The 15,331-nt window shown below is 40.2% G+C and overlaps 1 protein-coding gene across 3 annotated transcripts in view; it reads left to right on the forward strand.

The window, feature by feature from the left end:
- Positions 1-15,331, forward strand: part of LOC140212421 (RNA-binding motif, single-stranded-interacting protein 3) — a 1,294,896-nt gene that overhangs the window by 455,112 nt on the left and 824,453 nt on the right. The window contains exon 4 of one of the 3 annotated variants that reach the window (XM_072283183.1): positions 3,313-3,489. In XM_072283183.1, coding sequence (XP_072139284.1) covers positions 3,313-3,489 — 177 coding nt within the window. Of the gene's footprint in view, positions 1-3,312; positions 3,490-15,331 lie in introns of those variants that run through there. The other 2 variants (XM_072283184.1, XM_072283188.1) reach the window with 2 other exon arrangements.

Consider the following 15,331-nt stretch of genomic DNA (forward strand, 5'->3'; position numbering starts at 1 on the left):
CATTGGCTGGTTGCAGAAATCATGAAAAAAGTAATTTAGAGCAAAAATTATTTTTAGGTCTAACACTGAGTAAAATGAGCACAGGTTAAACACACCACTCTCTTGTTTGTTTCACACTTTCTAACTTAGCTTCCTCCAAAATTGTTCAGCACAGGAGGTTGCCCAGACTGTAGTGTCGATGGAAAGACTATTTAATCACAGCCTTGCTCCCCTGAAACCCTATGATTTATGCTTTTACTTTTCAACTCTGTATTTAATTTCCCTTAAAAGTTACTTCCACCACACTTCTAGCCCCTCTATTATAGATCATCAAAAGTTTGCTGTATATAAAAAAAAATCAAGTGGCCAATTATAATGCATTTGTGTTCCTAAGTTAAATTAGTGGAACATTTTATTCCTATTTCCTCTTACAAAATCCTGATTGGTGATGGGTCACATGAACATAATCCATTTAGAATGGGAGCACAAGTGGTTCAATTTTTAGGTGAAAATGGGCTGGCTTTAGTTTTCAAGTAACTTTTCAATTGTTGGAGATGAAGTGAGTTGTCCTAGCTTTCAGAATTGTAATAAGTTATTTTCAGAAAAGTAATAAGTTATTTTATTGCAGGTGTGGTCATATTTCAAACATTGTTGGACAGATGATGAGGAAAGAGGTGAGGAATTATAATGCTAGTCCAATGGGACTAGGCAAAATAATAGTTCAACATGGACTAGATGGGCTGAATTGTCTGTTTCTGAACTGTAGGCTCAATGACTCTGTGACTCAAGATATAGATAGGGAGGATATGAATTTTCGTAGTGCCATCTCCAGAACGTAATAAATAGCACAATACAATTAAATAATAATAGCTTAAATCAAACTACAGAAGTTGAAAACCTGAAGCAAAGGCAAGGTGCTGGAAATACTCAGCAGATCTGTGGAGAGAGAAAATAACTTAACATTTCAGGTCAATAACTCAGCATCAAAACTTTTCCAGTTCTATTGAGAACTTGAAATAATTTCTGTTTTTAAAACTCAGAATACTACAGAACAGTACAGGCCCTTCTGTCCACAATGTTGAACCAGTTTTTTAACCTACTGTAAGATCAATCTAACCCTATCCTCCCACATAGCCCTCCAGTTTTCTTTCATCCATGTGCCCATCTAAGAGTTTCTTAAATATCCCTAATGCATCTGGCTCTATCACTGCCCCTGGCAGTGTGTTCTATGTACCCATCACTCTGTGTAAAAAACTTGCCTCTGACATTCCCCCCCCCCCCCAGACTCTCCTTCAAAAAGCTTAAATTATGCCCTCTAGTATTAGTCATTTCCACCCTGGGAAAAATTCTCAGGCTATTCTCTCTATCTACAGTTTGCCTCTTATCAGCTTCCACACCCCTATCAAGTCATCTCTTATCCTCCTTCATTCCAAAGAGAAAATCCTAGCCCACTCAATCTATCCTCATAAGACATGTTCTCTAATCCAGGCAGCATCCTGGTAAATCTCTGTACCCTCTCTAAAGTTTCCATATCCTTCCTATAATGAGGCGACCAGAACTGAACACAATTCTCTAAATGTAGTATAATCAAAGCTGCAACATTATCTCATGGCTTTTGAAGTCAATCCCCTGACTCATAAAGGCCAACACACCATCCTATCAACTTGCACAGCAACTTTGAGGGATCCCTCAGAGGGACCTGAAGATCCCCCTGTTCATTTCTGCTGTGATTACGTAGTATTAACATGTTATTACATAGTATTATCAGTCATGGGTTGAATAAAAATACCCTGTATGACCAGGAGCATGTCAACACTTCTGAGGCCTAGCCCTTTTCATAGAGATAGGGGACCTGGAAGTAACTAATCTTCGATTGTCAAATGACAAAAGATGTAAGATCATTTCTTTGAAAATCATATTCATGGACTGAACATACTGTAACTTGGAGAATGGTGCTGGAGTCTTGAGTCTTGAGCAAGGTTTAGTTGATGTGGTTTGTGGACCGGACGCTGTAGTTCCCCGTTATGATGTGTTTCTGGTTTCTGGTTGCTCCTTTTGCGTTGCTAATTTATACGATTTTGATCAGGGTGGAGTAGCTCTGTGTCCTGCAGTCAAAGAACGACACAGCGCTTGATTGAATTGAACTGAACTGAACTGAACTGAATTTGCCTGGACTATTTTGGTAACTTGTGGTTTGGTGTTTCATATTCTGTGTTTTTCACTTGTTTTTTTTTGCTGTTTGCACAATTTGTTCTTTTTATTTGCATTGGGGGTTTGATGTTTTTCTTTTGAGCGAGTTCCATGGTTTTCTTTCTTTGATTCATGGCTATCTGTGGGAAGACGAATCTCAGGGTTCTGCCTCACACACATTTTTTGATAATATATGTACTTTGAATCTTGAATCTCATAGATGTTTAAGATGATAGGAAGTACAACAATGCTATTCCTGCAATAAGACTTGAAAGTTCAGTCTCATTTTTGACATGTTTCTTGATGTCACATGTACCAGGACACAGCGAAAAGCTTGTCTTGAGTACTGTTTGTACAGATTAGATCATTACACAGTGCGTTGAGGTAGAACAACATAAAATATTAACAATGCAAAATAAAGTCTAAAAGCTACTGAGAAAATACAGGCAAATAAGGTGCAAGACAGTAAAGAAGGAGATTGTGAGGTCAAAGGTCCATCTTGTTGAATAAGAGATCTGTCAAAGGAGTCTGATATCAGTGGGGTAGAAGCTGACCTTGAGCCTGGTGGTATATGCTTTCAAGCTTTTGGATCTTCTGCCCAATAGGAGAGGTGAGGAGAGAGAACGTCTGGGATGGCTGGGGTCTTTGATTGTGCTGGCTGCTTTACTGAGGCAGCAAGAAGTATAGACAGAGTTCATAGAGGGGAAGCTGGTTTATGTAACTGTCTGCAGTTTCTTGTGGTCATATGCAGAGCAGTTGCCGTACCAAGTCGTCGTGCATTTTGTGCAGGTTTGTTCAGAGTGAAAGGGATGGACACAAGGAACATCCAACTACATGTGTGGCCTTGTGACTGGAACACCACAATATCAGTATAAGAAACGTCCTGTCGTAATGGTATTTATGGTATATCATGCTTTGTGTTCCTCTTATCTTTACAATGAAAATTTGTGCATTGTTAAAAACAATTGCTTTCAATGAATAGTTACAAGTGAAAATACTAAGAAACTTACAGAACTTATTCCTGAGTTAAAGTTATTATCTCTTGATACTGTTTATGGAACATTTGACACACAGAGTAGTTAATCATAATGTTATGCCTGCTGCTCCAATAATTATTTACGACTATAATTTTATTTGCCCTAGCAGCCAGGCCCTGCAGTGAGAACATTCCAGAACAGTAAGGCGAGGGTCACCATGAGCCCTGGCTTTACTCCACAGTGGAGCAACAATCAATCCGCTTGGAACAGTTACGCCTACCCCAGGGCTAATGTTCACTTTCAGTCCCATGCCAATTACAGCTACTGCCCTGGGCACCCTGCCGTAAGTACACCAACGAGGCAATATCTTGTTAACAGTAATTAAGTGCTTTCATGCTATGATTTGAGTACAGTCATTGGAAATGCAGTAACGTAATAAATTGAGCTTATGTTGGCAACGATTGGAGTAAAAAGCTTCGAATGATAACCGATGTTCCACTTTTGAATGGGATTGTGATGCAGTGGAGAAATTTGGTAGAGAGTGGTTTTGGCAGAGGACTGCTGTTATGGATCAGATATATTCTTGAGAAATTTGGTGAAAGGCAGTAGAGGGAAAGACCAGGTAGGGTGTTACTGTTGCTCTTAGTGCGTACCATTGTCTGTTTGGGAATTCGAGGCCACTGACTAATCTTACATCAAATATTTTTTTTCCTGTGGCTTTGTCTTTCATATTTTAATGTCAACCTTAAAATTTCAGAGATACCTTCGAGCCTCAAAATTACATTGTATGCTGGAGAAGTCTAAAGGGTCATTTTGTACCTGCTTAAAGACCTGTGTATTTGACAAAGAAAAAACTTACTCTTCCGTAGTTAGTGACGAAACTATACATAATTGAAATATACATTCTATTGAGAGCATGTTAGTCCTCATCATTTGCAGAAAGGACTCTGTGTTTGAAATTTTGCTGCATTCTCTGACATTAAATTGACCACCTTAGAAAGGAGATTAGATTCTTGGAACCAGGATCATCATGTATGTGGTCTCTTGCCATAATGGAACTTTTGGGAAAGAGATGTAAGTGGAAATGGAGAGACTGAACTGCCAATTATCCTTTGTTTACAGGGAACCTGCTGTCTATATTAATGCAATGTACACACTTGTCAGTTGAAAGTGTTATTTGACAGTATAACATGCTTTTGACTATTGTCAGAACATTACATACACTTGTCAATATTTAAAGTTTTTTTGGCAATTTAGAAAACCTATCCTGGGATTTATGGGTGGCAGGGTGGAGATACATCTCTACCAAAGAGATGTAAGGAGATCCTTCCCTCCGGTAGCCAGCAGGTCACCCTTGGGCGAGGTGTAGTGCCAGCTTATCCCTCTACCCCTTCCCTATCAGGGAGCAGGTGGTGGATGGTCATATGAGCAGCCGGTGCATATCACAAGTCCTGGTTATGTGACCACTAAGTCTAGGTAGACAATCTCTAAAGAGAGTTGATAATGGCTGGGGTCACCCATCTTGTAAAGGCACTGCCCAGAAGAAAGCAATGGCAAACCATTTCTGGAGAAAAATTTGCCAAGGACAATCATGGTCATGGAACGACGATGATCGCCCACGTCATACGACACGGCGCATAATGATGATGATGATAGGATTGGTCATGGTGATTTGAATAGGAATTTGTTAAGGAATGGATGAAAGGTTATTGCGGGTGGACAGGAAAGCAGAGCTGAAGTTACAGACCTTTCAGCCGTGATCTTATTATACCGTGGCTCACACCTGTTCTTAATCTAAGCTCCTCATGACTTTGCATATACCTAAGTTTGTAACTGCCTTCAGCCTTCCAACTTCAAGAATCAACTTTATTTGCCATATACAGTAAATTTGCATGTATTAGGAATTTGCTGTGGTGTGTTGGTGCAACATGCAACAAGAAACAACATTCAATGATAATAAAGAATAAAAGTAAAGATTAAGGATTAGCTTTATTTGTCACATGTGCATTGAAACAGAGAAATGTGCGATTTGGATCAGATAAATTTAGCGAAGCCTGTGCTGGGCATTGAGGTAGACTAAGGTAAAGCAGTGCAGACTGAAGTGTAGAAACAACTGAAGAGTTACAGTTCAGGTAAACAATAAAGTGCAAGATCAAGAGGTGAAGGGTCCATCTTATCATATAAGAGGACCATTCAAGAATCTGATTACTGTGGGATAGGAGCTGCCATTGATCAGCGATCAACTTTATTCCCCATACGCCATACATTTACCTGTATTTGCTCTGGTGTGTTAGCACAACATGCAACAAAGAACAACAACTCTTAAATATTATAAAGAATAACGAATAATACAAAAATAAATTAGAGGTTGATGTATGGATATGGAATAAAATGTGCACAAATACATAGGCTAGGGTTAAACAGGCTAGGGTTGCTGGGTGTAGCATCTTGTTGGGCTGGAAGGGGCTCTCTAATTTCAGGCTGCTACCCGTTAGGAGTTTGTACGTTCTCCCGTCACCATGTGTGTTTCCTCTGGGTGCTCCAGTTTCCTCCTACAGTCCAAATATGTACTGGTTAGTAGTTATTTGGTCATTGTAAATTGTCCTTTGATTAGGCTAGGGTTAAATAGGTGGGTTGTTGGGTGGTGTGACTTCTCTGCTGTATCTCAATTTATAAATAAATAATATCAGTATGTATTTATAATATAAATAGCATTATAAAAAGCAGTTTAAGATGTTTACAGTTCAGTGAAGTGACTGAGGTGGTGGACAGATGGGAGTAGGATGGCTAACTAGAACGATTGGTCAGATTAACTGCCTGGGAGAAGAAGCTTTTAAGATGGTGTGAAGATTTTGTTTTAATAGTCCTACGGCACTTTTCAGAAGGGAGCTTTTAAAAAAGGCGGTATGTAGGGTAGGTAACATCCACCATGATTTTTCCTGCCCTCTTCTTTGTTCGGGGACACCTACGGTGATGGTAGATGGTCGATTGCAGCCACTGACCTTTTCTGAGGACTGACATGTTGCTGTAGTTTTTGTATTTTGTGACAGGATAGAGCACTAGAAGGAAACATTTTCCAGAGGGAATCTTCTGGAAAAGGCAGGCACCCCATGAGATGGCTTCGGTTGATTACTTCTGGTATGATGGCAGCACTTTCGATTGTAGCGGCTTCTCTGGGGCCAACCAAAAGTGCTATTGTCTTTTTTAAATGTATCTGTTATGATCACAAGACCCTGCTGGACATTAAGAACTTAAAGTAGTGCAGGTCTACCCCATCAGCAGGTTGTTCGTTGGCGGAGAAACTGAAGGATCTGGATTTGGTTCGGACTGTACTGCTGCCTGTGTCAGAGAGGCACCAGAGGAGTCAGTGCATGAAGGCGGTGTGCAGTCTACAGTGAGTGATCACCTTAGTTACTTTTTCTGTGATCGCTGTTGGACATTTTTAATGTGGAATGCCTCCAGCCTGATTCACTGATTTATTGGTGGACGACGGGAGAGCTGTGTGGCCTGAAGATGCGGTGTCACCTGTTTTCAGAGCCCAGGAGAGAGGTGTCAGAGTCAGTGTGGTGTGGCGTCCAAGCAGGAGTTGATGTTGCCACCAGAGTTCACTTAGCAGAAAACAAGCCGTATTGTGTTCAATTTCATGGACTCATAGTCCTGAGCTATAGTTTTTTATCTGACTGTGTTTGCTATAAGTGCCTTGTGCTTTGCACTTGGCCCTGGAGTAACGGTGTTTCGTTTAGCTGTATTCATGGGTGACAATTAAAATTAAAACTTGAATTGATTCTTTCAGTTCTTACAAACTTGCTATTTTAATTGCTCCAGCTTTCATTCTGGTATTAACTCTCTAAATTCCCCTTTCTTTAACCCCTCATTTCATCTTTGTCCTAATGTCATCATAGAAAGAAAACAGAAACTGCCGAAAACACCTTAGCAGGTCAGGTAATATCTGTGGAAAGAGATTCACAGTTAACATTTCAAATTGAAAATCGTGGGTCAGAAATTCTGTCTTGCAATTTCAGCACTGGAGGGTTTTTGTTTTACTTTTAATAATGTCTGTGTGACAGGCTACTGGCCATTTCACTATATCATAGAAAACTTAGGTTGTGAATATTGTTCTGAGTTATCGTGTCCTCAGACTGTGACAAAAAGTGTTTGCTACTCTTGAACATTCTCAATTACTTTAGCAAGATCACCAAGCTGCTGGAAATCCAGAGCAACACACACACACACACAATGCCAGAGGAACTCAGCAGGTCAGGCAGCATCTGTGGAAATGAATGAACAGTTCACCTTTTGGACTGAGACTGGAAAAGAAGAGGGAAGACAACAGAATAAAAAGGTGGGGGGACGAGAAGGAAGGTAGCTACAATGTGGTAGATGAAGCCAGGTGGGTGGGAAAGGTCAAGGGCTGGAGAGGAAGGAATCTGATAGGAAAGGATAGTGGACCATAGGAGAAAGGGAAGGAGAAGGGGACCCAGCGGGGAGTAATAGGTTGGTGAGAAGAGGTAAAAGGTCAGAATGGGGAATACAAGAAGTGGGTAGATTTGTTTCAGCAGAAAGAGAAATCAATATTCATGCTGTTGGTTGGAAGCTGGCCAGGCGGACTATACGATGCTGCTCGTCCACCTTGAGAGTTGCTATACAGCATGCACTCATTCAATGATAATCATAAATTTCATGCCACACACTACTTTTCTGATATCTAGGAATGAATTTCACAGAAAAATTCTCAGCTTAATGATGGCACCTTTAATGTAATAAAATGGAGAATCAATAAATAGTTAAAAATGCAAAAAGCCATATCTATAGAAAAGTAACTCCATATGCAAGCTATAACATAGACTCAAGCATTTATGTTTCTGCATTAATTGTTGTTTTTTCTCTTTGCTGTTTGCATGATTTGTTTTTTTTGCATGTGGCGGTGGTATTGGTGTTTTCTTTAAATGGGTTCCATGGTTTTCTTTGTTTTGTGGCTGTCTGTGAGAAGACAAATCTCAGGATTGTATACTGCAAAAATACTTTGATAATAAATGTATTTTGAATTTTTGCATTTAGCTGTAACATTTGCTTTTGGTTGAATAGAGCACTTCTCTAAATTAACTTGTTAAATAATTTTATCTTTAGTCAAACATTATTTACAAAGTGTAAATCATTAAAAAGTGGGCCCCATTTCTAAGAAAGGATGTACTGGCTTTGGAGAGGCTCCAGAGGAGGGTCACAAGAATGATCCCAGGAATGAAAGGGTTAATGTGTGAGGAGTGTTTGATGGCTCTGGGCCCTTGCTCACTAGCGTTTAGAAGAATGAAAGGAGGATCTCATTGAAACCTACCAAATATTGAAAGGCCTCAACAGAGTGGATGTGCAAAGGATGTTTCTTTGCCACAAATATCTGTGAAGGTCAAGCCATTGGGTATGCTTAAAGCTGAGTTTGATAGGTTCTTGATTAGTAAGGGCGCCAAGGTTATGGGGAGAATGTAGGAGAATGGGGATGAGAGAGAAAGCAAATCAGCTGTGATCGAATGGCGGAGCAAACTCAATGACATAATTACACTCTTACAGCTACCGGAATCCATTGTAGCCTACCAACGGTGACACGTATGTCCCACTCTGCCTCCTGTGAGGACTGTATTCCATTCTCCTAGTTTCTCTATCACTGCCGTACTTGTTCCGACGGCAAAAGTTTCCATATAGGAGTTTCTGACATGTTGTGTTTTCTTCCTCTGAACTGCAGCTTTCTTCTGCCTTAATCAATTTTCTTATGCAGGGTTTGCCATTTATGCATGATTTAATGATTGACTTCTTTGATGGGTTCTGTTATTTCTTTGTGTTGAATATTCAGGTTGGGACTGCATCAGACTTAGATTTTACTGTTTTTGGAGGGGCATTTGTTTGTAGTTAATAGTAGAACTCGACACTGGGCATGTCCATAATGCATACATTTATATAAATTATACGATATATATACACACATTTATGTATATTCAGTGGCCACTTTATTAGGTACTTCTTTACCTAATGAAGTGGCCACTGAGTGTATGTCTATTGTCCTCTGCCTCTGTAGCCCATCCACTTTAAGGTTCAACATATTGTGTGTTCAGAGATGCTCTTTTGCACACCATTGTTGTTACACCTGGTTATTCAAGTTACTGTCACCTTCCTGTCAGTTTGAACCAGTCTGTCCGTTTTCCTCTGACCTCTCTCATTAACAAGGCATTTTTACCAACAGAACTGCCACTCACTGGATATTTCTTGCTTTTCACACCATTCTCTGTAAACTCTAGAGACTGTTGTGCATGAAAATTCTAGGAGATCAGCAGTTTCTGAGATACTCAAACCACCCTGTCTGGCACCAACAATCACTCCATCAAAGTCATTTAGACTACATTTCTTCCTCATTCTGATATTTGGCCTGAACAACAATTGAACTTCTTGACCATGTCTACACACTTTTCTGCATTGACCTGCTGTCACATGATTGGCTGATTAGATATTTGCATTAACGAGCAGGTGTACCACTGAGTGTACATATATGTAGATCCCCTTGTACACATCCCCTGATGATGGGGTGACCACAGTATTGTGTTTCCTGTAAGCAGAGTGATGGAGTCAAGGTGAAATCTGTTCATCTTCAAAAATGCCTCGGACAGCGACTACACTGAAGAACCTTTTTTCCCTAAAGGAGTTCTTGCTTTCCAGCCATAATTGGTAACTGTCTTCAGCAGCAATCAGTAAGGATTCAAAGGAACAGCCTTAGCTTAAACGTCAAAACAAATGTCAAATAACATCAAAACAAATTTATCACTGGTAGTAATGATGCTTCTGGTGTTGTGTGGGACTGTGTTATCCATGGCTGGTCAGATATAATGATGCTGACTCAGTGTGAAAGCACAGTTGGATGCTCATATGCACCGTAGTTACAGCAGCACAATTATAGAGATGAAACTCAGGATCAAAGATCATTTTCATTCACCATATATGTTATGTTTTGTAACTTCAAAGCATTAAATTAATTCAAATGAAGACACGAGAGTCCGGGAACGCGGATGTAACTTTAGTCGAGGCACACACGTATCATGCGGTAGTGTGGCGATGTATGCAATTAATTTTTTTTTAACATATCATGAATTACTTAAAGAACAAAAATGCTTAGTCAACTGAATTATAGAAAAACAAATTATAGAAGCCTTAAATTTGTTTAATGTCATTTCCAGAACACAAGAGTGTAAAGGAGAATGAAATATGTATTTACAATGTAAACAGCTCATTAAAAAGTGTTTTGAACTGTTCACAGTGCCGTGATGGTGTTAAAGATAGAGGGGAGTGGGGAGGCTAACTAGAATGGTTGATCAGGTTAACAGTCTGGGGGAACAAACTTTCAAAATGGCATGAAGTTTTTTATTTTTTAATAGCCCTATAATACTTTCCAGAAGGGAGCTTTTGGAAAAGACTTTTTTGCAGGGTGAGTAGTATCTACAAAGATTATTTTCCTGCTTGCTTCTTTGTCCTGTACACTTACAAGTCCTGCAGTGATGGTAACTGCAGCCGATGACCTTTTCTTGAGAGTTTGCTGTAGTTTTCATACATTGTGAGAGGATGCTGCACCAGACTGGACAGTAAAGGCTGATGTGAGGATGCTGTCTATGATGGCAGTGTAGAATTACACCAGTATTTTCTGGGAAAATGTTCTGAACTTCTCTTTCAATCTGAATAATAAACTCAAATATATGAATTCTCCTTTGCCAAGTCTCTAATTATTCTGCTTTTAGGTTCATCTACTGAAACACGTAATTAATGGAGAATTCAATAATTGATTTATTGTCATCAGTTTATGATATAGGAAAAGTATATGTATAATTATATTTCAGAAGATTGCCGACAAAATATTTGCAGGGGCATGTGTTCAGCTCATTATGTGGTTTAAAAAGCTGAGTGAGATTTCAGTGGATTTATTTGGACAATATTGTGACCTACGGGCAGCTGTGGTTCATGCGGTCCCATGTGCATGCCGTCACTGTATTCAATCCTGGCTTGTCTGCACCTCAGTTCCATGTTCTGCATATCCTTAGCTCACAGAACCGGATTTATCTCGATTATTAAATTTTCAGTTTACTTGACACATGCAGGCTTTATGGGGTGAGGACTTCCTAATCGCTGTTCTGTTTTGTTAAGGTATGCTTCCTTAGAGTGATAGAGCACAATGGCACAGAAAAAGGCCCTTCAGCCCATCTTGTTGGTGCCAAAACTGCACATGGACCACAGCCATCCATAACCCATTCCATCCATGTACCTATTCAAATTTTTCATTATTGTTGAAATCAAACTGGCACCCTCCACTTCCACTGGCAGCTCGTTCCACACTCTCACCACCCTGTGAGTGAAGAAGTTCTCCCTTATTTTTCCCTTTAAACATTTCACCTTTCACCATTAACTCATGACCTCTATGTATAGTTTCATCCAACCTCAGATGGCAAAGTCTATCTATACCCCTCATTATTTTGCATACCTTTATCCAATCTCTCCTCATTATCATATGATCCAGGAAATAAATTCCTAAACTATTCAATCTTTCTCTATAACTCAGGTACTCAAGTCCTGGCAACATCCTGGTGAATTTTCTCTGTACTCTTTCAACCTTGTTGATATTTTTCTTTCCCTTTCCTATAGCTCCTACTTGATTAACTCCTAACTTGTTTAAGGCCATTCTCCCTTAATATTTAACCCCTCCAACCTCACCCTCTTCATAAGTTACATGGGAGATACTTTATCCATATCTAAATAACAAATATCCATTGCTCATTAAAGAAATGAACATAAGGAAATACAGACAACAGGAATTCTGCAGATGCTGGAAATTCAAGCAACACACATCAAAGTTGCTGGTGAACGCAGCAGGCCAGGCAGCATCTGTAGGAAGAGGTGCAGTCGACGTTTCAGGCCGAGACCCTTCGTCAGGACTAACTGAAGGAAGAGTGAGTAAGGGATTTGAAAGTTGAAGGGGGAGGGGGAGATCCAAAATGATAGGAGAAGACGGGAGGGGGAGGGATGGAGCCAAGAGCTGGACAGGTGATAGGCAAAAGGGGATACGAGAGGATCATGGGACAGGAGGTCCGGGAAGAAATAACCCAGTGTTTCCTAACCTTTTTTTTAGCCCAACACCACCCCCGAAAGCACTTTCATACTTGCCAATGCCCCTCTTAAGCACAATATACTTTCCACACCACCCCCATGTTGTAAATATATGTCTACCATATGCTAACATGAGAAAAATGATTCTGCTTTACATTTTTATATCTCTTTAAACCTCACTTACATAGTACCTATGCGCTCTACAGCAGCTTTGATATCAATGTGATCCTTGAGCTTTATAGTATTTAGCAAGAATTGAAATATTCAGTTCAAGTTGCGACAGCAGAAGTCTTAAGTCCCCATGTGTAACAATGTCCAAGCGGTTTCTGTTTTTTGTGAGTATGTGGTTCACTACACTGAAACCTCTTTCAACAAAGTAGGAGGATGGAACTGCAATGAAGAGCAGTTTGGCTCTTCTCCCATTCGTATGATAGTGTAGACAGATACCACAAAGGCCAACATTTTTGAAGACCATTTTTGCTTCTTCGTCATTCTGAATTTCGATAATTGCTTCTTGCAAGCTTTCTTCTGTTCTTCCATGTTCCAAGAAGTTGGTTAATTGCTCTGTCCAGAATTTCCAGATCATTTAAATCTTGGATTGATTCTGAAAATCCTTTTTTCAGTGACTATAGGTGTAAGCAGTACTCTTGCAAATCACCATCTGTGAAAGAGAGTGCCATGCACAGAAACTGTGAGAACATTCTTCTCCCAATGTTTTGCTTATATATTTCCAATTTTCAAATAAAAGTGGACACTGCACTTTTAGCCTGGATTAAATTGAACTCTCATCTGCAGTTTCATATTTAGAATGTTTATTTTGTCATACAGATCGGCTAGTTATGCCACATCTCCATGTAGAAGTTCAATCTTTTCCAATCTCTTGTCAACTTTGAGCAAAAATTGAACCAGTGTTAAAAAGATCAAAGAATCGCTTTAAGCAGCAGCCTTTTGACAGCCAACCCACTTCAGTGTGAAGAAGCAAGCGTTCAAACTCTTCATTGTTATCTTGGCATAACTGGTGAGATATTCTGCTGTTTAATGATGAGTTTTAATTTTGTTGATAGCAGATATTACAAGAGTCATGCTTGAAAAAAAGTCGGTGGTTGAGGTTCTTTTGCTGTGAGATGTTGACAATGAATTACACAATGGATTGCAAACAGACTTTGAATACCTTTTCTCATACGTGCCACTAAACCGGCATAGTGACCTGTCATATATGGTGTCTGTTGCACAAGAAATCATGTTCCTAATTGAAATACTTTTATCCACAATACTGTATTTGTCAATGATGAAGCGTAGATCAAGTTTGTGACTCTGGTGGGAGCAAAAGATGTTGGGAATGGCGAGGGTGGAGTGCTGTCGGAGGGGTGTGGGACAGGTGGCAGAGAAGTGCCAGGTCAGGGGTTGATGCAGGGACTGACACATTCAATCCTGAAGCACCAGGCAAGGTCATTTGACTGAAAATAATTGGTTTATTGATCATTACAGAACATCGCCCTCTGGTACTTCCTGCTCTCTTCCCCTTTTCCCAACCGTGAATCCCCCCTCCCTGCCCCCTTCCCACTCTCAGTCCACAGTAGAGACCCATATCAGAATCAGGTTTATTATCACTCATGTATGTCATGAAATTTGTTTTTTTTTGTAGCAGCAGTACAGTGCAATACATAAAATTACTTCAGTACTGTGCAAAAGTCTTAGGCTCCCTAGCTATATATATGTGCCTAAGAGTTTTGCACAGTATTGTATATGTCACCATGCACTACCCTGAGATTTGCTTACAAGTAAGGGTATCAGAACTTCACCAGAACTGAAAAAGAAACAAAGAAAGCATTTAAAAAACTGTTGAGAGGATGTGGAAAGGAGTTATCTTTGATAGGATGAAACAAGCGTGACAACGTGAATCATCTGTGAATAGATTATAAGACCGTAAGACGTAGGAGCAGAATTAGGCCATTTGGCCCATTGAGTCTGCCCTGCCGAATATCATTTATTTTCCCTCTCAGTCCTGCTCTTCTGCCTTCTCCCTGTAACCTATGATGCCCTTGCACCCTTACACATCATGAACCTATCAACCCAGCCCCCCCCATGAAGGGGGGGGGGTCTCCTTTGATCAAAATGGCAAGTGGCAAGGCACCAGCGCGCAAAAGTATTCCTCTGAAGCCTTACTGTACAGGGATTGTTGATTTTAGTTTGTAGATGCCGTGGTTTAGAGTGGTGGGAGGATGTTTCCTGGAGTAGGTAAGTCTAGGACCAGAAGGGCAGAGCCTCAGAATAGAGGGACATCCATTTAAAACAGAGATGAGGAATTTATTTAGCCAGAGGATGGTGACTCTGTGGAACTCATTGCCACAGATGGTCGTGGAGGCCAAGGCATTGGGTATATTTAAAGTGGAGGCTGATAGATTCTGGATTAGTCAGGATGTCAAAGGTTATGGGGAGAAGGCAGGAGAATGGGGTTGAGAGGGATAATACATCAGCCATGATGGAATGGTGGAGGACACTTGATGGGCTGAATGGCCTAATTCTTCTTCTATGTCTTAAGATCTTATGGTCTCTGCCTTAAATATACCCAATGGCCTGGCCTTCGCAGCCATCTGTGGCAATGAATTCCACAGATTCACCACCCATGGCTAAAGAAATTCCTCATCTCTGTTTTAAATGGATGTCCCTATATTCTGAGGCTGTGCCCTCTGGTTATCTGGTTAGCGAGTGGACGGGAGCAGTTAGAGAGTGAGAGCACAGACAAAATCTATGTGGCACAGTGGCATCGCGGTTAGTGTAATGCTTTTGTAACACCAGCGTTTGTCGCTCTCTTTTCCTTTCTGGAGTCCTGTTGTATGCTTTGACTGCACCCTTCTTCTGCACAAGGAACAATTTTAAAATCTGCAGTGCATTATCTGAGGGAGAAAAATGCATTTGTTGTAATATACAACAAAATTGTGAATATAATGTATTTTTTATGATTCCTTCTTTCACATTAGCAGGAATCAAAATAGATTTTTTAATTATGAGATATAAGGGTGTTTTACCCATTAAAGGGGCACTTCTTTAGAGTC

Source organism: Mobula birostris, chromosome 19 (genome assembly GCF_030028105.1).
Source record: "Mobula birostris isolate sMobBir1 chromosome 19, sMobBir1.hap1, whole genome shotgun sequence".
NCBI classification, from domain to species: Eukaryota; Metazoa; Chordata; class Chondrichthyes; order Myliobatiformes; family Myliobatidae; genus Mobula; species Mobula birostris.